General features: G+C 46.9%; 1 protein-coding gene across 1 annotated transcript in view; it reads right to left on the bottom strand.

Moving 5' to 3' along the window:
- The window catches only part of LOC147120044 (thrombospondin-type laminin G domain and EAR repeat-containing protein-like), a 60,169-nt gene extending 41,723 nt beyond the window's left edge, over positions 1–18,446 (bottom strand). The window contains exons 1-4 of the mRNA XM_085985557.1: positions 17,826–18,446; positions 9,696–9,916; positions 6,651–6,889; positions 5,479–5,569 (exon numbers count right to left, since the gene is read on the bottom strand). Coding sequence (XP_085841683.1) covers positions 5,479–5,569; positions 6,651–6,889; positions 9,696–9,916; positions 17,826–17,907 — 633 coding nt within the window. The 5' untranslated portion in view covers positions 17,908–18,446. The remainder of the gene's footprint in view (positions 1–5,478; positions 5,570–6,650; positions 6,890–9,695; positions 9,917–17,825) is intronic.
- Between the last annotated feature and the right edge of the window lie 6,921 nt (positions 18,447–25,367).

The following is a 25,367-nucleotide window of genomic DNA, read 5'->3' as shown; positions in this document are numbered from 1 at the left end:
GAAATATATCCAACTCTTTTTTGAATATATTTAATGAACTGGTCTCCACCGCCCTCTGTGGCAGAGAATTCCACAGGTTCACCACTCTCTGGGTGAAGAAATTCCTCCTCATTTCAGTCCTAAATGGCTTACCCCTTATCCTTAGACTATGACACCTGGTTCTGGACTCCCCGGCCATCATAAACATCCTTCCTGCATCTAGTCTGTCCAGGCCTGACAGAATTTTATAAGTTTCGATGAGATCCCCTCTCAATCTTCTAAACTCCAGTGAGTATAAGCCCAATCGACACAATCTCTCCTCATACGTCATTCCTGCCATCCCAGGTATCAGCCTGGTGAATCTTCGCTGCACTCCTTCCATGACAAGAACGTCCTTCCTCAGGTAAGGCGACCAAAACTGCACACAGTACTCAAGGTGCGGTCTCACCAAGGCCCTGTACAACTGTAGCAAGACATCCTTGTTCCTGTACTCGAACCCTCTTGCTACAAAGGCCAACATACCATTTGCCTTCTTAACCGCCTGTTGCACCTGCATGCTTACCTTCAGCGACTGGTGCACAAGAACACCCAGGTCTCTTTGCACTTCCCCTTCTCCCAATCTATTGCCATTCAAATAATAATCTGCCTTCCTGTTTTTGCCACCAAAGTGGATAACCTCACATTTATCCACATTATAGTGCATTTGCCATGTTTCTGCCCAATCACCCAATCTGTCCAAATCGTACTGGAGTTTCACGACATCCTCCTCACAGCTTACCCTCCCACCCAGCTTTGTGTCGTCTGCAAATTTGGAGATATTACATCCAATTCCCTCGTCCAGATCATTAATATATATTGTGAACAGCTGGGGTCCTAGGACCGATCCTTGCGGTACCCCACTAGTCACTACCTGCCACTCGGAAAACGACCCGTTTATTCCAACTCTTTGCTTTCTGTCCGCCAACCAGTTCTCTATCCAAGTCAATACCTTGCCCCCAATCCCATGTGCCTTAATTTTGCACGCTAATCTCTTATGTGGGACCTTATCGAAAGCCTTCTGAAAGTCCAAATACACCACATCCACTGGTTCTCCCTTATCTATTTTACCAGTTACATCCTCAAAAAATTCCAGTAGATTAGTCAAGCATGATTTACCTTTTGTAAATCCATGTTGACTTTGTCTGATCCTGTCACTGCTTACCAAGTGCTCTGCTATTACATCTTTTATAATAGACTAGCTGGAGTGCCCGGCGGTGCCGAGGCTTTTTCGAGGGCATGTTGTTGTTGGAAGAGAGAGAGAGAGCGACTGGGGGGAAGAGAGAGAGCGACTGGGGGGAAGAGAGGGCGGGGAGGGAGAGGGCGGGGAGGGGGAGGGCGGGGGGCGGGGGAGGGGGGCGAGGGAGGGGAGGAGGGGAGGGGGGGAGGGGGGAGTGGAGGGGGGGAGGGGGGGAGGGGGGAGCGAGGGCGGGGAGGGGGGGAGGGGGGAGGGAGGGCGGGGAGGGGGGAGGGCGGGGAAGGGGGGAGGGGGGAGGGGGAGGGAGGGGAGGAGGGCGGGGAGGGGGGGCGGAGGGCGGGGAGGGGAGGGGGGAGAGGAGGGGGGTGAGGAGGGGGGGAGAGAGACAGAGGGAAGGAGAGAGAGAGGGCGAGTGGCCCGCAGCCGCAAATGGAGCCAAGCCCCGAGAACAGGCGTGAGCCGGCTTGAGGCTGAGAGATGGCCACGCCCGGTTGCCGGGGTAACCCTTCCCCCCCTTCCGAGCCCCCGTCCTCCCGAGCACTGGCCGCGTCGCCCCGCACTCCACTCCCGAGAGCCCCGCTCTCCGAGCCCCGCCCGCCCCGCAGTCCCGAGAGCCCCGCTCTCCGAGCCCCACCCCGCCCCGCACTCCCGCGAGCCCTGCCCGCCCCGCCCCGCACTCCCGAGAGCCCCGCTCTCCGAGCCCCGCCCCCCCGGCCGAGCCGGCTTGAAGTCCGCCGATTGCGGCTGTGCGAGACGGCCGGCGGGCCCGGTTGCCGGGGTAACCCTTCCCGCTCACCAAGCCCCGGCCGAGATCCGCACTCCCGAGAGCCCCGCCCCCCCCCGCCCGAGCCGAGCGCGGAACAGAGAGAGACGCCGCGTCTCAGCTGCTCCTGCTGCGCGCGCACCCTGACCCTCGTGGCTGACGCCGTTGCCCCGGGTAACGTGACACGGGGGGGGGGTGCGGTTGAGGAGCTTAGCAGAAGCCGTGGGAGAATTACCTAGGTCGGGCCTGGCTGGGCAAGAAAGCCCCAGGCTTTCAGGCCTAACAAAAACGGGGAAAGGTAGGAAAAAGAATCTTCAGGTTAGAGAAAATATTTACAAATGAATGAAGTTTTTTTTAAAACAATGTAATGAAAGCAATTTTATTTTGCTGGAAATGTATACTTGAAAAGAAAGACGCAGAAAGCAGGAAAAAGAATGGAAGCAAGATGGCGGCTACTCACCTCGGTTCAGAACGATAAGACCTTGAGGTCACTCTGTCGCTAATGAGCGGATAATGAGATGCTAATGAGCGGAATGTTGAAGGTTTTTCGGATACCGCGGGCGCGATTTTTGCCCGGCCGAAACGTAAATACGCTTAAGACCGTTTTGGAAAGGTAAGCTTTCTTTCAACGTAACGCACGCGTAGGTACACTCTATAACTTTCGAGCGCATACCAGACAGACGCACACGTGATGACAGACAGACAGAAGGACAGACAGACAGAAGGACAGACAGACAGAAGGACAGACAGATCGACCAATTTATATATATAGATAGAATCTAGCATTTTCCCCACTACCGATGTCAGGCTTACCGGTCTATAATTCCCCGCTTTTTCTCGACCACCTCTTTTGAATAGTGGGGTAACATTAGCTACCCTCCAATCCATGGGTACTGTTCCAGAGTCTATCGAGTTCTGGAAGATGACCAGCAATGCATCTACTATTTCCAGGGCCACTTCCTTAAGTACCCTGGGATGTAGATTATCAGGCCCTGGGGATTTATCGGCCTTTAGTCCCATCAATTTTCCTAACACCATTTCCCTACAAATGCTGATTTCTTTCAGTTCCACCCTTTCATCAGGCCCTATGTTCCCCGGCATCTCTGGGAGGTTATTTGTGTCCTCCTTTGTGAAGACAGAACCAAAGTATGAATTTAGTTGGTCTGCCATTTCTTTGTTTCCCATTATAAATTCCCCTGATTCTGACTGTAAGGGACCTACGCTTGACTTCACCAATCTTTTTCTCTTCACATATCTATAAAAGCTTTTACAGTCCGTTTTTATGTTCCCTGCTAGCTTACTCTCATATTCTATTTTCCCTTTCTTAATTAATCCCTTTGTCCTCCTTTGTTGAATCCTCATGTTAGAATTTTATAAGTTTCAATGAGATCCCCTCTCATTCTTCTAAACTCTAGCGAATATAAGCCTAATCGACCCAATCTCTCCTCATACGTCATTCCTGCCATCCCAGGTATCAGTCTGGTGAATCTATGCTGCACTCTCTCCATGGCAAGAACATCCTTCCTCAGATAAGGCGACCAAAACTGCACACAATACTCAAGGTGTGGTCTCACCAAGGCCCTGTACAACTGCAGCAAGACATCCTTGCTCCTGTACTCAAATCCTCTTGCTATGAAGGCCAACATACCATTTGCCTTCTTAACCGCCTGCTGCACCTGCATGCTTACCTTCATCGAAGGTGCACAAGGACACCCAGGTCTCGTTGCACTTCCTCTTTTCCCAATCTATTGCCGTTCCGATAATAATCTGCCTTTCTGTTTTTGCCATCGAAGTGGATAACCTCACATTTATCCACATTATACTGCATTTGCCATGCATCTGCCCAATCACCCAACCTGTCCAAATCATACTGGAGTTTCTCTGCATCCTCCTCACAGCACACACGCCCACCCAGCTTTGTGTCATCTGCAAACTTGAAGATATTACATCTAGTTCCCTTGTCTAGATCATTTATATATATTGTGAATAGCTGGGGTCCTAGCACCGATCCCTGGGGTACCCCACTAGTCACTGCCTGCCACTCGGAAAAAGACCCGTTTATTCCAACTCTTTGCTTCCTGTCTGCCAACCAGTTCTCTATCCAAGACAGTACCTTATCCCCAATCCCATGTGCTTTAACTTTACATGCTAATCTCTTATGCAGGATCTTATCGAATGGCTTCTGAAAGTCTAAATACACCACATCCACTCGTTCTCCCTTATCTATTCTACCAGTTACATCCTCAAAAAATTCCAGTAGATTAGTCAAGCATGATTTACCTTTTGTAAATCCATGTTGACTTTGTCTGATCCTGTCACTATTTTCCAAGTGCTCTGCTATTACATCTTTTATAATGGACTCTAGCATTTTCCCCACTACCGATGTCAAGCTTACCGGTCTATAATTCCCCGTTTTTTCTCTACCACCCTTTTTAAATAGTGGGGTTACATTAGCTATCCTCCAATCCATGGGAACTGTTCCAGAGTCTATCGAATTTTGGAAGATGACCAGCAATGCATCTACTATTTCTAGGGCCACTTCCTTAAGTACCCTAGGATGTAGATTATCAGGCCCTGGGGATTTATCGGCCTTCAATCCCGTCAATTTCCCTAACACCATTTCCCTACAAATACTAATTTCATTCAATTCCCCCCTCTCATTAGACCCTATGTTCCCCGACATCTCTGGGAGGTTATTTGTGTCCTCCTTTGTGAAGACAGAACCAAAGTATGTATTTAATTGGTCTGCCATTTCTTTGTTCCCCATTAGAAATTCCCCTGATCTGACTGCAAGGGACCTACGTATGACTTCACCAATCTTTTTCTCTTCACATATCTATAGAAGCTTTTACAGTCAGTTTTTATGTTCCCTGCAAGCTTACTCTCAATCTATTTTCCCCCTCTTAATTAATACCTTTGTCCTCCTTTGCTTAATCCTAAACTGCTCCCAATCCTCAGGTTTGCTGCTTTTTCTGGCCAAATTATATGTCCCCTCCTTGGATCTTATGCTATCCATGATTGTGTCTGTGTGAGGAGTCTGTTACACTGTCCCTGTCTCTCCTGTAATATGTGTCTGTGTGAGGAGTCTGTTACACTGTCCCTGTCTCTCCTGTAATATGTGTCTGTGTGAGGAGTCTGTTACACTGTCCCTGTCTCTCCTGTAATATGTGTCTGTGTGAGGAGTCTGTTACACTGTCCCTGTCTCTCCTGTAATCTCATATCCAGCTTACAGTCAGACAGAGAAACAGAAACGGTTGGAAATACACAACACGTCAGTAAGCATCTAAAAAGAGAAAAGACAATTGATTTTTTTCAGTTGCAGTCCTTTGATGGAAAGTGAAGTCATACACCTGAAACATGAACCTGTCTATTCTCTGTAGAGATGCAGTTTCTGTTTTTATTTCCAATTTCCAATATTTGTCTTGAAATGAATATTTGTATTTCACAGTCAGCAAGGTTTGTGCACTTTGACTTTGAACTGTACACTTCCCCATACACCTACTGAAAACAGTCCCTTCTGTCTCCTCCTGTTCCCGATGTAGAATCGAGATCTCGCTGTGTTTAAATCTTCAGGGAATGGAATGTCCAGAAACCTGTGGAAAGTACAGTTATGTTTTAGACACAGGTAAAACGTAGGAAATTCCTATGGAGAGAGCAGACAGGTAAAACATAACAAAGTCCAACTGAGAGAGAGATCAGACTGGTAAAACGTAGCAGTGTCAGCTGTGGCTCAGTTGGTAGCACTCTCGCCTCTGAGTCAGAAGGTTGTGGCTGCAATTTGGCTGCCGCGTTTCCTACATTACAACAGTGACTACACTTCAAAAAGTACTTCGTTGGCTGTAAAGCGCTTTGGGACGTCCGGTGGTCATGAAAGGTGCTATAGAAATGCAAGTCTTTTCTTTTCAACGTCCCACAGAGAGCAGACAGGTAAAACAAAGCAACATCCCAGCGAGAGGCAATGATCCCACTAATATTTTTGGGTGCGCGGCCCCTTTAATGGGCTGCACGGCCCATTCAAATTTCTGCACATGCAGTTTTTCTATTTAAAAGCTGTTGAGCAGCCTGCACGGGACCTGCAATCCGCTGCGAGAGATCGCTTGCAGTTCGCAGAAACACCTCAATTAGACCACCCCTTAATCTTCTATACTCAAAGGAATACAAGACTAGTCCATGCAACCTGTTTTCCCCGGCTTGTTCCCCATAGTCTTGAAAAATTTTCTCAATTCAAGTAGTTATCTAATTCTCTTTTGAAAGTTATTATTGAATCTGCTTTCACCACCCTTTATGGAAATGCATTCCAGAGCATAACAACTTGCTGCGTAAAAGAAATTCTCCTCATCTCACCTCTGGTTCTTCTGTCAATTATCTTAAATCTGCGTCCTCTGGTTACCGAACTCCCTGCCAGTGGAAACACTTTCTCCTTATTTACTCTATCAAAGCTCTTCATGATTTTGAACACCTCTATTCAATCTCCCCTTCACCTCCTCTGCTCTAAGGAGAACAACCCCAGCTTCTCCAGTCTCTCCATGTAATTTAACCTTTTAAAAAAAAGTTGACCCTGAATCTCCTGCTGCGACTTCGGCAGGATATCGGAGGAACATCCGATTAACCCGCGTGTCGTACCTCTCCGCTACTGCGGAAGTGGGGTGAAGGGAGGAGTTGAGAATTACTTACATGTCTATAGGGGGGCAGCAGTCCATGGTGAGAGACACAAAATTGGCCGATACAGCCAGCACCAAAGTGTGCCAGCACCGATCAGCCAGGTAGATATCTCGGAATGTGACTCGCTTCCTGCGGCTATAGGGGAGGTCACCGTGGGAGAACTCAAAGTGGAGCTTGTCAGACGAGACCCTCAGCCCTAGCAACATGTAGTTCGAGTTCTCCTGGAGCAAAGTGAAGATGTATTCGTTTTTCTGGAAAGCAAATAGAATTAGCTTGATGAGAAGGGAAGATTTCCAACGAGCAGGCTAAGTCCACGATGCCCCTTTTTGATAGATCAACCCCAGCTACTTACTCACCTTCTCTCCATTGTGTCAGCTGTGGCTCAGTGGGTAGCACTCTCGCCTCTGAGTCAGAACGGAGTGGGACTCCAGAGACTTGAGTACAAAATCTAGGTCAATACAACAGCGCAGTACTGAGGGAGTGCTGCACTGTCGGAGGTGCTGTCTTTCAGATGCAACATTAAACCAAGCCCCATCTGCCCTCTCAAGTGCATGTAAAAGATCCCATGGCACTTTTTTCGAAGAAGAGCAGGGAAGTTCTGGTATCCTGGCCAATATTTATCGCTCAACCAACATCACTAAAATTAATTATCTGGTCATTTATCTCATTGCTGTTTGTGGGACCTTGCTGTGCACAAATTGGCTGCTGCACTTCCTACATTACAACAGTGATTGCACTTTAAAAAGTACTTAATTGGTTGTAAAGCACTTTCGGACGTCCTGATGTCGTGAAAGGCGCTATATAAATGCAAGTCCTTCTTTCTTTATCATTCAACCCCAATTCTCTCCAAAAAATGCATCTCATTATCCAGAGAACCCATTCATACTGACGGCTCCAATGGTCTCCATAGCAACTCATTTCAGAATCCTATTACCCTTTGAATATGAAAGTTCCACATGACTTGCCTTCTTACTCTTCGGTCAAGGTCAATTAAATCCTTCCTACGATTAGGATGTCACACAATCCTTGAAGTGTAGTCTTATCAATACAGTGGCAAAAGATTGCACAGATTCAGATTTGTACTCCAGCCCTCTGGAACCCAGTACAGATTTTGCCTCTTTCTTTGATCTAGCCCGAAGTTCATAGGTTGATGCCCCTCCCCCAACCAGCCACCAGTGACCAAACTTACAGTCACAAGATCACTTGGGAATGGGATATATTGGAGGGAGACTCATCACCAGCTCACCAATGAATCTAAAGACCTGCATTTCCCCCTCCCACCCACTGAGCTTGATGGCAGATTCACCGCCAGATATTACATTCTTAAATGATTTTACAAACAGCAGCTCCAGTCACCACTAACCACAATGACAGGTAACCACTGTAAAAGAAAAAAAGAATGAACTTGCATTTATATAGCACCTTGTATGATCTCAAGACGTCCCAAAGCGCTTTACAGCCAATGAAGTACTTCTGAAGTGTAGTCACAGTTGCAATGTAGGAAACGAGACAGCCAATTGTGCACAGCAAGCTCCCACAAACAGCAATGTGATAATGAGCAGATAATCTGTTTTTGTGATGCTGATTAAGGGATAAATATTGGCCAGGGCACTGTGCAGAACTACCCTGCTCTACTTCGAAGAGTGCCATGGGATCTTTTATGTTCACCTGAAAGGGGAGACGAGGCTTTAGTTTAACTTCTCAACCAAAAGATGGCACCTCCGAAAATGCAGCACTCCCTCAGTCCCTGGAATGGGACTTGAACCCACGACCATCTGACTCAGAGGTGTGAATACTACCCACTTAGCCATAAAATGATGAGCTAGAAATTGCGGACGGAGGCGTACCTCCGGAGTAGGCCTCCGACCCGTGAAACAATTACAAAACTACATGCTGGCACCCAGGTTGCGAAAAATTGTGGTCTCAGGCCTCAAGGAGGAGGGCAGCGTAATGGCCCACAGATCCCAGGGACGCAGGTGGTGTGGATGGTTACCTGGGCTCACGTGGGCCCGGTCCTCCAATCATAAAGCAGAATTCCATTTCAATCATTTACGAAGGGAATCCCCTAATGATATGCAATGGAATCTCCAAATCTAGACACGGTGGCATAGTGGTTAGCACTGTTGCCTCACAGCACCAGGGACCCGGGTTCAAATCCGGCCTTGGGCGACTGTCTGTGTGGAGTTTGTACATTCTTCCCGTGTTTGCGTGGGTTTCCTCCGGGTGCTCCGGTTTCCTCCCACAGTCCAAAGATGTGCGGGTTAGGTTGATTGGCTATGATAAAAAATTGACCCTTAGTGTTAGGGGGATTAAATATGTGGGGTTACGGGGATAGGGTGGGATATGTGTTGGTGTAGGGGTTACGGGGATCGGGTGGGATATGTGTCGGTGCAGGCTCGATGGGCCGAAATGGCCTCTATCTGCACTGTGGGGTTTCTGTGAATTATAGAATGTACAGAATTGGAATTTTATTCATAATTACCTTCATTCCACCAACCTCACTAAAAATTTAATTTTTTGATAATTTTATACATCATTAAAAGTAATCTGGGTCAATATTTGCATAAACTAATTTCATACAATGTATATATGTACATAAATTAGTATCTGAAAATGTTTAATTAAAACCTTAGATATCTCCTTACACTGATGCAAACATGCCCTGATCCTGTTTGCATTAAATGTAAGACTTCTGTGCGCAATCGCTGGGCAAATAGCCCAACTCTACACCAGCGATTGCTTTTTTGTGGCCCCCATGGATGGCCTGTCAACACTGATGTAGACAGGCCACAATTTCTGGAAATCCCAAACTCAAAGGGCATTTTAAAGGGAATATGACGGCGAACTCTGAGAGTACACTATCATACATACCACAATTTCAGGGCCGATATTGCACCAAAGTGTGTCCCTGTAATATTATCATTACTGCATCCTTAGACATTACCCGGTACCAGTTCTCTTGGCAATAACACTGGTACACGACTAGGCAAACTATGAAAGTGTTGCACCAGCATAGCTCATTAATATCCCATTGGCTGTGTCCAGTTTTGAAAGTACCTTTGATGTCATGCTGTTCACTTTCAGTGTGATGACAATGGAGAACTCGGCTGGGAAGTAGTTACAGATTTTGAAGATGAGAGAAGCTGAGAAGCTGGCTGCCTTCACATCCTTACTGAGTCGCAGTCCACGGGCTCCGCGTTCCTGGACCATCCTGACTCCATTCATCTCTATCTGAGGAGCTTCAATAACTTCCGACAGGAGATCCAATGGTTGCAAATCTAAAAAGAGGCATTATTGTTAAAGGCAGAAATCAGAGCACATCAACATGAGGACTGTGAATGATTACGCCACTGCAACCTTTTTTAAAATTTGTCTATGGGATATGGGCGTCGCTGGCAAGGCCAGCATTTATTGCCCATCCCTAATTGCCCTTGAGTAGGTGGTGGTGAGCCGCCTTCTTGAACCGCTGCAGTCAATGTGGTGAACGTACTCCCACAGTGCTGTTACGTAGGGAGTTCCAGGATTTTGACCCAGCAACGATGAAGGAATGGCGATATACTTCTAAATAAGGATGATGTGTGACTTGGAGGGGAACTTCGAGGTGGTGGTGTTCCCATACGCATGCTGCCCTTGTCCTTCTAGGTGGAAGAGGTCGCGGGTTTGGGAAGTGCTGCCAAAGAAGCATTGGCGAGTTGCTGCAGTGCATCTTGTAGCTGGTACACACTGCAGCCACGGTGCACCGGTGGTGGAGGGAGTGAATGTTTAAGGTGGTGGATGGGGTGCCAATCAAGTGGACTGCTTTGTCCTTGATGGTGTCGAGCTTCTTCAGTGTTGTTGGAGCTGCACTCATCCAGGCAAGTGGAGAGTATTCCATCACACTCCTTACTTGTGCCTTGTAGATGGTGGAAAGGCTTTGGGGAGTCAGGAAGTGAGACACTCACCGCAGAATACCTGGCCTCTGACCTGCTCTTGTTGCCACAGTATTTATGTGGCTGGTCCAGTTAAGTTTCTGGTCAATGGTGAACCCCCAGGATGTTGATGATGGGGGATTCGGCGATGGTAATACCGTTGAATGTCAAGGGGCGTTGGTTAGACTCTCGCTTGTTGGAGATAGTCATTGCCTGGCACTTCAGTGGCGCGAATATTACCTGCCACTTATCAGCCCAACCTGAACGCGTCCAGGTCTTGTTGCATGCGGGCATGGACTGCTTCATTATCTGAGGAGTTGTGAATGACACTGAACACTGTGCAGTCATCAGCGAACATCCCCATTTCCGACCTTGTGTTGGAGGGAAGGTCATTGATGAAGCAGCTGAAGATGGTTGGGCCCAGGACACTGCCCTGAGGAACTCCTGCAGCGATGTCCTGGGGCTGTGATGATTGACCTTCAACCATCACAATCATCTTCCTTTGTGCTAGGTATGACTACTGCCAGTGGAGAGTTTCCCCCTCGATTCTCATTGACTTCAGTTTTACTAGGGCTCCTTGATGCCATACTCGGGTCAAATGCTGCCCTGATGTCTCTTAAGTATCTCACATCAAACTGTACACCACCCACACACAGCAAACTGTACACCACACACAGAAAACTGTACACGACCACAAAAAGCATCAAAAGTCACGTATCAACTGCAATCAAAACCTTGTTAAATGTTTGAGAAACCCAAAGATGGCAGTTACGATTTGCGATATTTCACTGGATTATATGACAGCCAACAAGCAAGGTTGTTCATTCATTCACCGGGATGCCCAGTATCTCAATGTTTTATCATATGTTCAAGCATGAAATTGAAAGCATGCAAAAGCCACTTTTGGATTCTGTGTTGTATCCTCCAGTTTGCAACAGCTTGAGATAAGTATGTTATTATTGTAGATAAAGAGAGAGAATTCGGTGCCCCTTCTCCACGCTGTATCTCTCAACAAGGAGTGTATCATCATAAGGGGGGAAGAAAATGAAAGAAGACTCTTTGGAAAAGAATAACGAGAAAAATAATAAAACCATCTGCCCCAGGTTTATCTGTTTTAGCGAACTGGTCTTCATCATAGCTCAAAGAAAGGAGGTGTTCGGAGATGCTTGAATCAGTGCTTTGAAGCAGAGAGTAGATTGATTTCTCTTCACCATCAAACAGGGTTCGAAGCATTTCCACACGTCATTTAATCTGTCATCGCATCAAGGAGGCTGTGTGCTTTCTGGTAATACCACTTGACTGGTAGAGTTAATACAGACAATTGGAAGCTTGCTGCAGCATTACTTTCATTACAGAAGATCAGCTCTGTTAGGTTATATTGATGTTGATCCCAGTTACAGCTCCATCACTTCTGATTTTATTCTATACATTAACCATCTGAACACATGGATTAGGCTACTGTCTGTAACAGGTGTCCTTTTTCATATATAAACCAATTCTCTGACTCATCGCTATTTGTGTTGTTAACCAATTTCTCAGTGATGCCTTAGCTATGATTGTTTTCATCCTGTAACAGATATTAATTGCCTACAATAGGCTTGGTCCTTTAAAGGTTTAGTATATGTGGTCATTCTGACTTGAAGTGTATGATGTACATCTATTGAAAGCCTGTAGAAGTGTTTACAGGAAGTTTACAGGATTCCTAATGTGTGAGAAAAAATTCTGAGTTGATCGGGACCTTATCGCTCCCTGGCCACTGTCTGAGGCTGAACCAGACCGTTCGCAACCGTGGTGACCTATTTGACCCTAAGCTGAATTACTGGCCCCATAATCTTTCCATCATCAAGTCCACCTACTTCCACCTCCTAACATCGTCTGTCTCCACACCTGTCTCAGCTCATCTGCTGCTGAGCCCCTCATCCATGCCTTTGTTGCCTCTAGACTCGACCATTCCAATTCTCTCCTGGCCGACCTTCAACCTTGCACCCTCCGTAAACTTGAGCTCATCTAAAACTCTGCTGCCCGTGTCCTAACTCACACCCAAGTCCTGTTCACCCATCGCTCCTGTGCTCGCTGACCTACATTGGCTGCCGGTCCAGCAACGCCTCGATTTTAAAATTCTTATCCTTGTGCTCAAACCCCTCCATCGCCTCGTCTCTCCCTATCTCTGTAACCTCCTCCAGCCCTACAATCCACCAAGATCCCTGCGCTCCTCCAATTCTGGTCTCTTTCGTATCCATGATTTTCATCGCCCCACCATCGGCGGCCATGCCTTCAGTTGCCTAGGCCCTAAGATCTGGAATTCCCTCCCTAAACTTCTCTGATTCTCTCTCTCTCTCTCTCTCTCTATTCCTTTAAGATGCTCCTTAAAACCTACCTCTTTGACCAAGCTTTTGGTCACCTGTCCTAATATCACCTTATGTGGCTCGGTGTCAAATTTTGTTTGATAACACTCCTGTGTAGCTGCATGGGACGTTTTGTCGTGTTAAGATGCTATACAAATGCAAGTTGTTGTTATTTCTGCATTTTTACTTGTCAGCTCTTTTACATACAGTTTTGTAGGAACTAAGACACTTCACCTAGAGGCTGCTATTGGACCAGGCAGCAATCAAACACCTTCAACCAATGACCTGAGCATTTGTTTCTTCCAATTGAAAATAATCACCTGTGCCTTAAGTTAGAACCAGTCGTCTTCAGGTTGAGGATAGTGAAGAAACAAACATTTAGATATAACACTGCCCAAGTATTAATCATTGTTTTGACTCAATACTGCAAGGCTAGATTTTACTTCAGTATTCAATCTTATCCTTTCTTTCTACTTTCTTCATTTCCCGATTGTTACTTTCCTTCCCTATTTTATCATTCTACCTCTAAAATTTATTTCACTTTCAAGCTCTAACACCTGTACAATCTTTCACTTGATTGCTCACTCTTTATTCATTCACTGTGCTATGTGTATAGTCCCCGTCTTACTCATTAATGTGACCTTTATTCACTCGTTCAGTCTCTCCTTTACTTGTATTCTTTCTCCTGAGTCAACATTCATTTTTAAAGCTATCCCTCACCTTTAAATCCAACTTTTGATCTAGCCTGCAAACTATTACTTCATTTTGCCCTGTAATCAGCTCTGCTGCTGGCACAGTTCCCCACTTAACTACATAATCACTTTCTCACATACCAAGGTGATAGTTCCAACAACAACATTACACTTATATAACACCATTAATGTAGAACGAAATCACAAGTTGCCTCAGAGGAGCACTATGTCTGCACTCTGTGATTTCTCCTTCTCACCAGTCACACTGTATGTTGTCTCATTCTCATCTGTCACACTGTAAATTGTCTCATTCTCATCTATCACACTAAATTGTCTCATTCTCATCTGTCACACTAAATTGTCTCATTCTCATCTATCACACTGTATATTGTCTCATTTCACCAGTCACACTGTATATTGTCTCATTCTCATCTATCACACTGTATATTGTCACATTCTCACCTGTCACACTGCATATTGTCTCATTCTCATCTATCACACTGTATTTTGTCTCATTTCACCTGTCACACTAAATTGTCTCATTCTCATCTGTCACACTGTATATTGTCGCATTCTCACCTGTCACACTGTATATTGTCTCATTCACATCTATCACACTGTATATTGTTTCATTTCACCTGTCACAGTGTATATTGTCTCAGTTCATCTATCACACTGTATATTGTCTCATTCTCACCTGTCACACTGTATATTGTATCATTTCACCTGTCACACTGTATATTGTCGCATTCTCACCTGTCACACAGTATATTGTCTCATTCTCATCTGTCTCACTGTATATTGTCTCATTTCACCTGTCACACTGTATATTGTCTCATTCTCATCTGTCACACTGTATATTGTCTCATTTCACCTGTCACACTGTATATTGTCTCATTTCACCTGTCACACAGTATATTGTCTCATTTCACCTGTCACACTGTATATTGTCTCATTTCACCAGTCACACTGTATATTGTACAATCTCAACTGTCACACTGTATATTGTCTCATTTCACCAGTCACACTGTATATTGTACAATTCTCAACTGTCACACTAGATATTGTCTCATTCTCACCTGTCACACTGTATATTGTCTCATTCTCACCTGTCACACTGTATATTGTCTCATTCTCAACTGTCACACTGTATATTGTCCCATTCTCATCTGTCACACTGTATATTGTCCCATTCTCATCTGTCACACTGTATATTGTCTCATTTCACCTGTCACACTGTATATTGTCTCATTTCACCGGTCACACTGTATATTGTCTCATTTCACCTGTCACACTGTATATTGTCTCATTTCACCAGTCACACTGTATATTGTCTCATTTCACCTGTCACACTGTATATTGTCTCATTCTCAACTGTCACACTGTATATTGTCTCATTCTCACCGGTCACACTGTATATTGTCCCATTCTCATCTGTCACACTGTATATTGTCCCATTCTCATCTGTCACACTGTATATTGTCTCATTTCACCTGTCACACTGTATATTGTCTCATTTCACCGGTCATACTGTATATTGTCTCATTCTCACCTGTCACACTGTATATTGTCTCATTTCACCAGTCACACTGTATATTGTCCCATTTCACCTGTCACACTGTATATTGTCTCATTTCACCTGTCACACTGTATGTTGTCTCATTTCACTGTTAATGTATATTGTCGCATTCTCATCTGTCACACTGTATATTGTCTCATTCTCACCTGTCACACTGTATATTGTCTCATTCTCACCTGTCACACTGTATATTGTCTCATTTCACCTGTCACACTGTATATTGTCTCATTTCACCTGTCACACTGTATATTGTCTCATTTCACCTGTTAATGTATATTGTCTCATTCTCACCTGTCACACTGTATATTGTCTCATTTCTCCTGTCACACTGTATATTGTCTCATTCTCACCTGTCACACTGTATATTGTCTCATTTCACCTGTCACACTGTATATTGTCTCATTTCACCAGTCACACTGTATATTGTACAATCTCAACTGTCACACTGTATATTGTCTCATTTCACCAGTCACACTGTATATTGTACAATTCTCAACTGTCACACTAGATATTGTCTCATTCTCACCTGTCACACTGTATATTGTCTCATTCTCACCTGTCACACTGTATATTGTCTCATTCTCAACTGTCACACTGTATATTGTCCCATTCTCATCTGTCACACTGTATATTGTCCCATTCTCATCTGTCACACTGTATATTGTCTCATTTCACCTGTCACACTGTATATTGTCTCATTTCACCGGTCACACTGTATATTGTCTCATTTCACCTGTCACACTGTATATTGTCTCATTTCACCAGTCACACTGTATATTGTCTCATTTCACCTGTCACACTGTATATTGTCTCATTCTCAACTGTCACACTGTATATTGTCTCATTCTCACCGGTCACACTGTATATTGTCCCATTCTCATCTGTCACACTGTATATTGTCCCATTCTCATCTGTCACACTGTATATTGTCTCATTTCACCTGTCACACTGTATATTGTCTCATTTCACCGGTCATACTGTATATTGTCTCATTCTCACCTGTCACACTGTATATTGTCTCATTTCACCAGTCACACTGTATGTTGTCTCATTTCACTGTTAATGTATATTGTCGCATTCTCATCTGTCACACTGTATATTGTCTCATTCTCACCTGTCACACTGTATATTGTCTCATTCTCACCTGTCACACTGTATATTGTCTCATTTCACCTGTCACACTGTATATTGTCTCATTTCACCTGTCACACTGTATATTGTCTCATTTCACCTGTTAATGTATATTGTCTCATTCTCACCTGTCACACTGTATATTGTCTCATTTCTCCTGTCACACTGTATATTGTCTCATTCTCACCTGTCACACTGTATATTGTCTCATTTCACCTGTCACACTGTATATTGACTCATTCTCACCTGTCACGCTGTATATTGTCTCATTTCACCTGTCACACTGCATTTTGTCTCATTCTCATCTGTCACACAGTATATTGTCTCATTTCACCTGTCACACAGTATATTGTCTCATTTCACCTGTCACACTGTATATTGTCTCATTCTCATCTGTCACACTGTATATTGTCTCATTCTCACCTGTCACACAGTATATTGTCTCATTTCACCTGTCACACTGTATATTGTCTCATTCTCACCTATCACACAGTATATTGTCTCATTTCACCTGTCACACAGTATATTGTCTCATTTCACCTATCACACTGTATATTGTCTCATTCTCACCTGTCACACAGTATATTGTCTCATTTCACCTGTCACACTGTATATTGTCTCATTCTCACCTATCACACAGTATATTGTCTCATTTCACCTGTCACACTGTATATTGTCTCATTCTCATCTGTCACACTGTATATTGTCTCATTCTCACCTGTCACACAGTATATTGTCTCATTTCACCTGTCACACTGTATATTGTCTCATTCTCATCTGTCACACTGTATATTGTCTCATTCTCATCTGTCACACTGTATATTGTCTCATTCTCACCTGTCACACAGTATATTCTCTCATTCCACCTGTCACACTGTATATTGTCTCATTCTCATCTGTCACACTGTATATTGTCTCATTCTCACCTGTCACACTGTATATTGTCTCATTCTCACCTGTCACACAGTATATTGTCTCATTTCACCTGTCACACTGTATATTGTCTCATTTCACCTGTTAATGTATATTGTCGCATTCTCATCTATCACACTGTATATTGTCTCATTTCACCTGTTAAAGTATATTGTCGCATTCTCACCTGTCACACTGTATATTGTCTCATTTCACCTGTTAATGTATATTGTCTCATTCTCACCTGTCACACTGTATATTGTCTCATTTCACCTGTCACACTGTATATTGTCTCATTCTCATCTGTCACACTGTATATTGTCTGATTTCACCTGTCACACTGTATATTGTCTCATTCTCATCTGTCACACTGTATATTGTCTCATTTCACCTGTCACACTGTATATTGTCTCATTTCACCTGTCACTGTATATTGTCGCCTTCTCACCTGTCACACTGTATATTGTCTCATTCTCACCTGTCACACTGTATATATTATTATTCTCACTGACATACTGTATATTGTCTCATTGCACCTGTCACACTGTATAATTTCTCATTTCACGTGTCCGTGGTCCTCTACATATTTTTTCTGTCGCCTCTCCAGTCCCTTCTCCTACCTGTGCACGGACTGTATCTTCTGGACAAATTGCTGTCGATTCCCAAGTGCAGGAGTGCACAAACCAGCAGGAAAACAGACATCGGGACTTCTCAGTCACATCCATAAACAGTAACCCTCCTCTCCGATGCCCCAAATCCTCCGATCATCCCCTTCCGAAAGTCCCGAGCCGTTCAGAGAGCTGGCTTTGGTCTCCTTCATTACAGGGCAGGCTGTCGGAGCGAGCCGCCCGCTCTCCGGACCCGTGCTGCGGCTGGGTGTGGTTGGAGCTGCGGTAGTGTTTGGTGGATCTCTTCAACCTGCCCAAAGATCATCTCTGTCCCTCCTCGGTGGCTGTTGCAGGAGCAGGTCAGTTGCAGTGAGGGGAGGAATGCCGCTCCTCTCTGGCCCACCTGATGAAAGTTCCTTGATGATCTGTTTGGAAGTCCCCCAATTCCTAAGACTGAGAGCCCAGTGAGTCCAGGAGCAGGCTTGAGGCTTCTGGTCCGTTTGGTGTCTAGCTCCTTCTCTTTAAGACGGGAGCCCCGAAAGGCGGACTGAGAATCGGGATTGTCTGCCTTTCATTCATGACATCAGTTGTGTGTAATTACCATCCAGTCAAATCAGCTCCTTGCCAGGTCCTTTAAACATTCCGATGACACCTGAGCTCTCACAGCCACTATTGCAGAAATCTCCAGCTTTCATCCATTGCCAACCCTCAGACTAGAAAGGCAGAGGAATTCCCCTCTCGCAGGACAGTGGGACATTGCCTGCCCTTCCACTAGCAATCGAACAAACTCTCCCAGTCTCAGATCAACACACTCATTTCCCACTTTGACAGTATTTCATTCTGGACGGCGTATGGCCTTTGGCAACGAGCGCACTGTCGGAATGTAGATAGGTTTAAAATGTAGCTGCAGTTAAGATTTATGGCGACCGTTTATAAATTGGCAACACTCAAAGCAACAACACAAATTGCTATGTGTTTCGATTAGCTCTGAGTCATCACCGATTTATAGCTCAAGTAAACTTTCAAAGCAAGTTCCCCAATGACCCTTTGCACTGATCACATATTTCAGGGCATCTCTGAGATTGGGGGGGGGGGTCTGGTTCCCAGTAATTCATTAAGGGGGGGATGGTTACCAGTGGGCATACTATGGTTCATTAAGAGGGGGGGCTGGGTGTGGTTACCAGTAGACATACTTTGGTTCATTAAGAGGGGGGCTGGGTGTGGTTACCAGTGGGCATACTATGGTTCATTAAGAGGGGGGCTGGGTGTGGTTACCAGTGGGCATACTATGGTTCATTAAGAGGGGGGCTGGGTGTGGTTACCAGTAGGCATACTATGGTTCATTAAGAGGGGGGGCTGGGTGTGGTTACCAGTGGGCATACTATGGTTCATTAAGAGGGGGGGGGCTGGGTGTGGTTAGCAGTGGGCATACTATGGTTCATTAAGAGGGGGGGCTGGGTGTGGTTAGCAGTGGGCATACTATGGTTCATTAAGAGGGGGGGCTGGGTGTAGTTACCAGTGGGCATACTATGGTTCATTAAGAGGGGGGACTGGGTGTGGTTACCAGTAGGCATACTATGGTTCATTAAGAGGGGAGGCAGGGTGTGGTTACCAGTGGGCATACTATGGTTCATTAAGAGGGGGGGCTGGGTGTGGTTACCAGTGGGCCTACTATGGTTCATTAAGAGGGGGGGCTGGGTGTGGTTACCAGTGGGCATACTATGGTTCATTAAGAGGGGGGCTGGGTGTGGTTACCAGTGGGCATACTATGGTTCATTAAGAGGGGGGGCTGGGTGTGGTTACCAGTGGGCATACTATGGTTCATTAAGAGGGGGGGCCGGGTGTGGTTACCAGTAGGCATACTATGGTTCATTAAGAGGGCGGCTGGGTGTGGTTACCAGTGGGCATACTATGGTTCATTAAGAGGGGAGGCAGGGTGTGGTTACCAGTGGGCATACTATGGTTCATTAAGAGGGGGGGCTGGGTGTGGTTACCAGTGGGCATACTATGGTTTATTAAGAGGGGGGCTGGGTGTGGTTACCAGTGGGCATACTATGGTTCATTAAGAGGGGGGCTGGGTGTGGTTACCAGTGGGCATACTATGGTTTATTAAGAGGGGGGCTGGGTGTGGTTACCAGTGGGCATACTATGGTTTATTAAGAGGGGGGCTGGGTGTGGTTACCAGTGGGCATACTATGGTTCATTAAGAGGGGGGCTGGGTGTGGTTACCAGTGGGCATACTATGGTTCATTAAGAGGGGGGCTGGGTGTGGTTACCAGTGGGCATACTATGGTTCATTAAGAGGGGGGGACTGGGTGTGGTTACCAGTGGGCATACTATGGTTCATTAAGAGGGGGGGCTGGGTGTGGTTACCAGTGGGCATACTATGGTTCATTAAGAGGGGGGGCTGGGCGTGGTTACCAGTGGGCATACTATGGTTCATTAAGAGGGGGGGCTGGGTGTGGTTACCAGTGGGCATACTATGGTTCATTAAGAGGGGGGGCTGGGTGTGGTTACCAGTGGGCATACTATGGTTTATTAAGAGGGGGGCAGGGTGTGGTTACCAGTGGGCATACTATGGTTCATTAAGAGGGGGGGCAGGGTGTGGTTACCAGTAGGCATACTATGGTTCATTAAGAGGGGGGGCTGGGTGTGGTTACCAGTGGGCATACTATGGTTCATTAAGAGGGGGGGCTGGGTGTGGTTACCAGTAGGCATACTATGGTTCATTAAGAGGGGGGCTGGGTGTGGTTACCAGTGGGCATACTATGGTTCATTAAGAGGGGGGGCTGGGTGTGGTTACCAGTGGGCATATTATGGTTCATTAAGAGGGGGGGCTGGGTGTGGTTACCAGTGGGCATATTATGATTCATTAAGAGGGGGGGCTGGGTGTGGTTACCAGTCGGCATACTATGGTTCATTAAGAGGGGGGGCTGGGTGTGGTTGTGATTGCTTTGGAGAGGGTGCAGAGAAGATTCACCAGGATGTTACCTGGGATGGAGCGCCTCAGCTATGAAGAGAGGCTGGACAGGCTGGAGTTGTTTTCCTTGGAGCAGAGAAGGCTGAGGGGGGACCTGATTGAGGTGTACAAAATAATGAGGGGCATAGATAGGGTAGATAAAGAGGAACTTTTCCCCTTAGTGGGGGGGTCAATAACAAGGGGGCATAGATTCAGGGTAAGGGGCAGGAGATTTAGAGGGGATTTGAGGAGGAACATTTTCACCCAGAGGGTGGTTGGAATGTGGAACTCAATGCCTGAAAGGGTGGTGGAGGCAGGAACCCTCACAACATTCAAGAAGCATTTGGATGAGCACTTGAAATGCCATTGCATACAAGGCTATGGACCAAATGCTGGAAAATGGGATTAGACTGGACAGGGATGGATGGGCGGCGCAGACACGATGGGCCGAAGGGCCTCTTTCTGTGCTGTAAAACTCTATGACTCTATGACTCTAAGAGGGGGGCTGGGTGTGGTTACCAGTGGGCATACGATGGTTCATTAAGAGGGGGGGCTGGGTGTGGTTACCAGTGGGCATACTATGGTTCATTAAGAGGGGGGCTGGGTGTGGTTACCAGTGGGCATACTATGGTTCATTAAGAGGGGGGCTGGGTGTGGTTACCAGTAGACATACTATGGTTCATTAAGAGGGGGCGCAGGGTGTGGTTACCAGTGGGCATACTATGGTTCATTAAGAGGGGGGCTGGGTGTGGTTACCAGTGGGCATACTATGGTTCATTAAGAGGGCGGCTGGGTGTGGTTACCAGTGGGCATACTATGGTTCATTAAGAGGGGAGGCAGGGTGTGGTTACCAGTGGGCATACTATGGTTCATTAAGAGGGGGGGCTGGGTGTGGTTACCAGTGGGCATACTATGGTTTATTAAGAGGGGGGTTGGGTGTGGTTACCAGTGGGCATACTATGGTTCATTAAGAGGGGGGCTGGGTGTGGTTACCAGTGGGCATACTATGGTTTATTAAGAGGGGGGCTGGGTGTGGTTACCAGTGGGCATACTATGGTTTATTAAGAGGGGGGCTGGGTGTGGTTACCAGTGGGCATACTATGGTTCATTAAGAGGGGGGCTGGGTGTGGTTACCAGTGGGCATACTATGGTTCATTAAGAGGGGGGGCTGGGTGTGGTTACCAGTGGGCATACTATGGTTCATTAAGAGGGGGGGGCTGGGTGTGGTTACCAGTGGGCATACTATGGTTCATTAAGAGGGGGGGACTGGGTGTGGTTACCAGTGGGCATACCATGGTTCATTAAGAGGGGGGGCTGGGTGTGGTTACCAGTGGGCATACTATGGTTCATTAAGAGGGGGGGCTGGGCGTGGTTACCAGTGGGCATACTATGGTTCATTAAGAGGGGGGGCTGGGTGTGGTTACCAGTGGGCATACTATGGTTCATTAAGAGGGGGGGCTGGGTGTGGTTACCAGTGGGCATACTATGGTTTATTAAGAGGGGGGCAGGGGGTGGTTACCAGTGGGCATACTATGGTTCATTAAGAGGGGGGGCAGGGTGTGGTTACCAGTAGGCATACTATGGTTCATTAAGAGGGGGGGCTGGGTGTGGTTACCAGTGGGCATACTATGGTTCATTAAGAGGGGGGGCTGGGTGTGGTTACCAGTAGGCATACTATGGTTCATTAAGAGGGGGGCTGGGTGTGGTTACCAGTGGGCATACTATGGTTCATTAAGAGGGGGGGCTGGGTGTGGTTACCAGTGGGCATATTATGGTTCATTAAGAGGGGGGGCTGGGTGTGGTTACCAGTGGGCATATTATGGTTCATTAAGAGGGGGGGCTGGGTGTGGTTACCAGTCGGCATACTATGGTTCATTAAGAGGGGGGGCTGGGTGTGGTTACTAGTAGACATACTATGGTTTATTAAGAGGGGGGCAGGGTGTGGTTACCAGTGGGCATACTATGGTTCATTAAGAGGGGAGGCAGGGTGTGGTTACCAGTGGGCATTCTATGGTTCATTAAGAGGGGGGCTGGGTGTGGTTACTAGTAGACATACTATGGTTCATTAAGAGGGGGGCTGGGTGTGGTTACCAGTGGGCATACTATGGTTCATTAAGAGGGGGGCTGGGTGTGGTTACCAGTGGGCATACTATGGTTCATTAAGAGGGGGGCTGGGTGTGGTTTCCAGTAGACATACTATGGTTCATTAAGAGGGGGGCTGGGTGTGGTTACCAGTGGGCATACTATGGTTCATTAAGAGGGCGGCTGGGTGTGGTTACCAGTGGGCATACTATGGTTCATTAAGAGGGGAGGCAGGGTGTGGTTACCAGTGGGCATACTATGGTTCATTAAGAGGGGGGGCTGGGTGTGGTTACCAGTGGGCATACTATGGTTTATTAAGAGGGGGGTTGGGTGTGGTTACCAGTGGGCATACTATGGTTCATTAAGAGGGGGGCTGGGTGTGGTTACCAGTGGGCATACTATGGTTTATTAAGAGGGGGGCTGGGTGTGGTTACCAGTGGGCATACTATGGTTTATTAAGAGGGGGGCTGGGTGTGGTTACCAGTGGGCATACTATGGTTCATTAAGAGGGGGGCTGGGTGTGGTTACCAGTGGGCATACTATGGTTCATTAAGAGGGGGGGCTGGGTGTGGTTACCAGTGGGCATACTATGGTTCATTAAGAGGGGGGGGCTGGGTGTGGTTACCAGTGGGCATACTATGGTTCATTAAGAGGGGGGGACTGGGTGTGGTTACCAGAGGGCATACCATGGTTCATTAAGAGGGGGGGCTGGGTGTGGTTACCAGTGGGCATACTATGGTTCATTAAGAGGGGGGGCTGGGCGTGGTTACCAGTGGGCATACTATGGTTCATTAAGAGGGGGGGCTGGGTGTGGTTACCAGGGGGCATACTATGGTTCATTAAGAGGGGGGGCTGGGTGTGGTTACCAGTGGGCATACTATGGTTTATTAAGAGGGGGGCAGGGGGTGGTTACCAGTGGGCATACTATGGTTCATTAAGAGGGGGGGCAGGGTGTGGTTACCAGTAGGCATACTATGGTTCATTAAGAGGGGGGGCTGGGTGTGGTTACCAGTGGGCATACTATGGTTCATTAAGAGGGGGGGCTGGGTGTGGTTACCAGTAGGCATACTATGGTTCATTAAGAGGGGGGCTGGGTGTGGTTACCAGTGGGCATACTATGGTTCATTAAGAGGGGGGGCTGGGTGTGGTTACCAGTGGGCATATTATGGTTCATTAAGAGGGGGGGCTGGGTGTGGTTACCAGTGGGCATATTATGGTTCATTAAGAGGGGGGGCTGGGTGTGGTTACCAGTCGGCATACTATGGTTCATTAAGAGGGGGGGCTGGGTGTGGTTACTAGTAGACATACTATGGTTTATTAAGAGGGGGGCAGGGTGTGGTTACCAGTGGGCATACTATGGTTCATTAAGAGGGGAGGCAGGGTGTGGTTACCAGTGGGCATTCTATGGTTCATTAAGAGGGGGGCTGGGTGTGGTTACTAGTAGACATACTATGGTTCATTAAGAGGGGGGCTGGGTGTGGTTACCAGTGGGCATACTATGGTTCATTAAGAGGGGGGCTGGGTGTGGTTACCAGTGGGCATACTATGGTTCATTAAGAGGGGGGCTGGGTGTGGTTTCCAGTAGACACACTATGGTTCATTAAGAGGGGGGGGCAGGGTGTGGTTACCAGTGGGCATACTATGGTTCATTAAGAGGGGGGGCTGGGTGTGGTTACCAGTAGGCATACTATGGTTCATTAAGAGGGGGGGCTGGGTGTGGTTGTGATTGCTTTGGAGAGGGTGCAGAGAAGATTCACCAGGATGTTACCTGGGATGGAGCGCCTCAGCTATGAAGAGAGGCTGGACAGGCTGGAGTTGTTTTCCTTGGAGCAGAGAAGGCTGAGGGGGGACCTGATTGAGGTGTACAAAATAATGAGGGGCATAGATAGGGTAGATAAAGACGAACTTTTCCCCTTAGTGGGGGGGTCAATAACAAGGGGGCATAGATTCAGGGTAAGGGGCAGGAGATTTAGAGGGGATTTGAGGAGGAACATTTTCACCCAGAGGGTGGTTGGAATGTGGAACTCAATGCCTGAAAGGGTGGTGGAGGCAGGAACCCTCACAACATTCAAGAAGCATTTGGATGAGCACTTGAAATGCCATTGCATACAAGGCTATGGACCAAATGCTGGAAAATGGGATTAGACTGGACAGGGATGGATGGGCGGCGCAGACACGATGGGCCGAAGGGCCTCTTTCTGTGCTGTAAAACTCTATGACTCTATGACTCTAAGAGGGGGGCTGGGTGTGGTTACCAGTGGGCATACGATGGTTCATTAAGAGGGGGGGCTGGGTGTGGTTACCAGTGGGCATACTATGGTTCATTAAGAGGGGGGATGGGTGTGGTTACCAGTGGGCATACTATGGTTCATTAAGAGGGGGGCTGGGTGTGGTTACCAGTAGACATACTATGGTTCATTAAGAGGGGGCGCAGGGTGTGGTTACCAGTGGGCATACTATGGTTCATTAAGAGGGGGGCTGGGTGTGGTTACCAGTGGGCATACTATGGTTCA

The sequence above is a fragment of the Somniosus microcephalus genome, chromosome 4, assembly GCF_052327205.1.
Source record: "Somniosus microcephalus isolate GS21.2 chromosome 4, FLI_Smic_1.0, whole genome shotgun sequence".
NCBI classification, from domain to species: domain Eukaryota; kingdom Metazoa; phylum Chordata; class Chondrichthyes; order Squaliformes; family Somniosidae; genus Somniosus; species Somniosus microcephalus.
The sequence above is the reverse complement of the archived record's forward strand: the minus strand, read 5'-3'. Positions and strand labels throughout refer to the sequence as shown.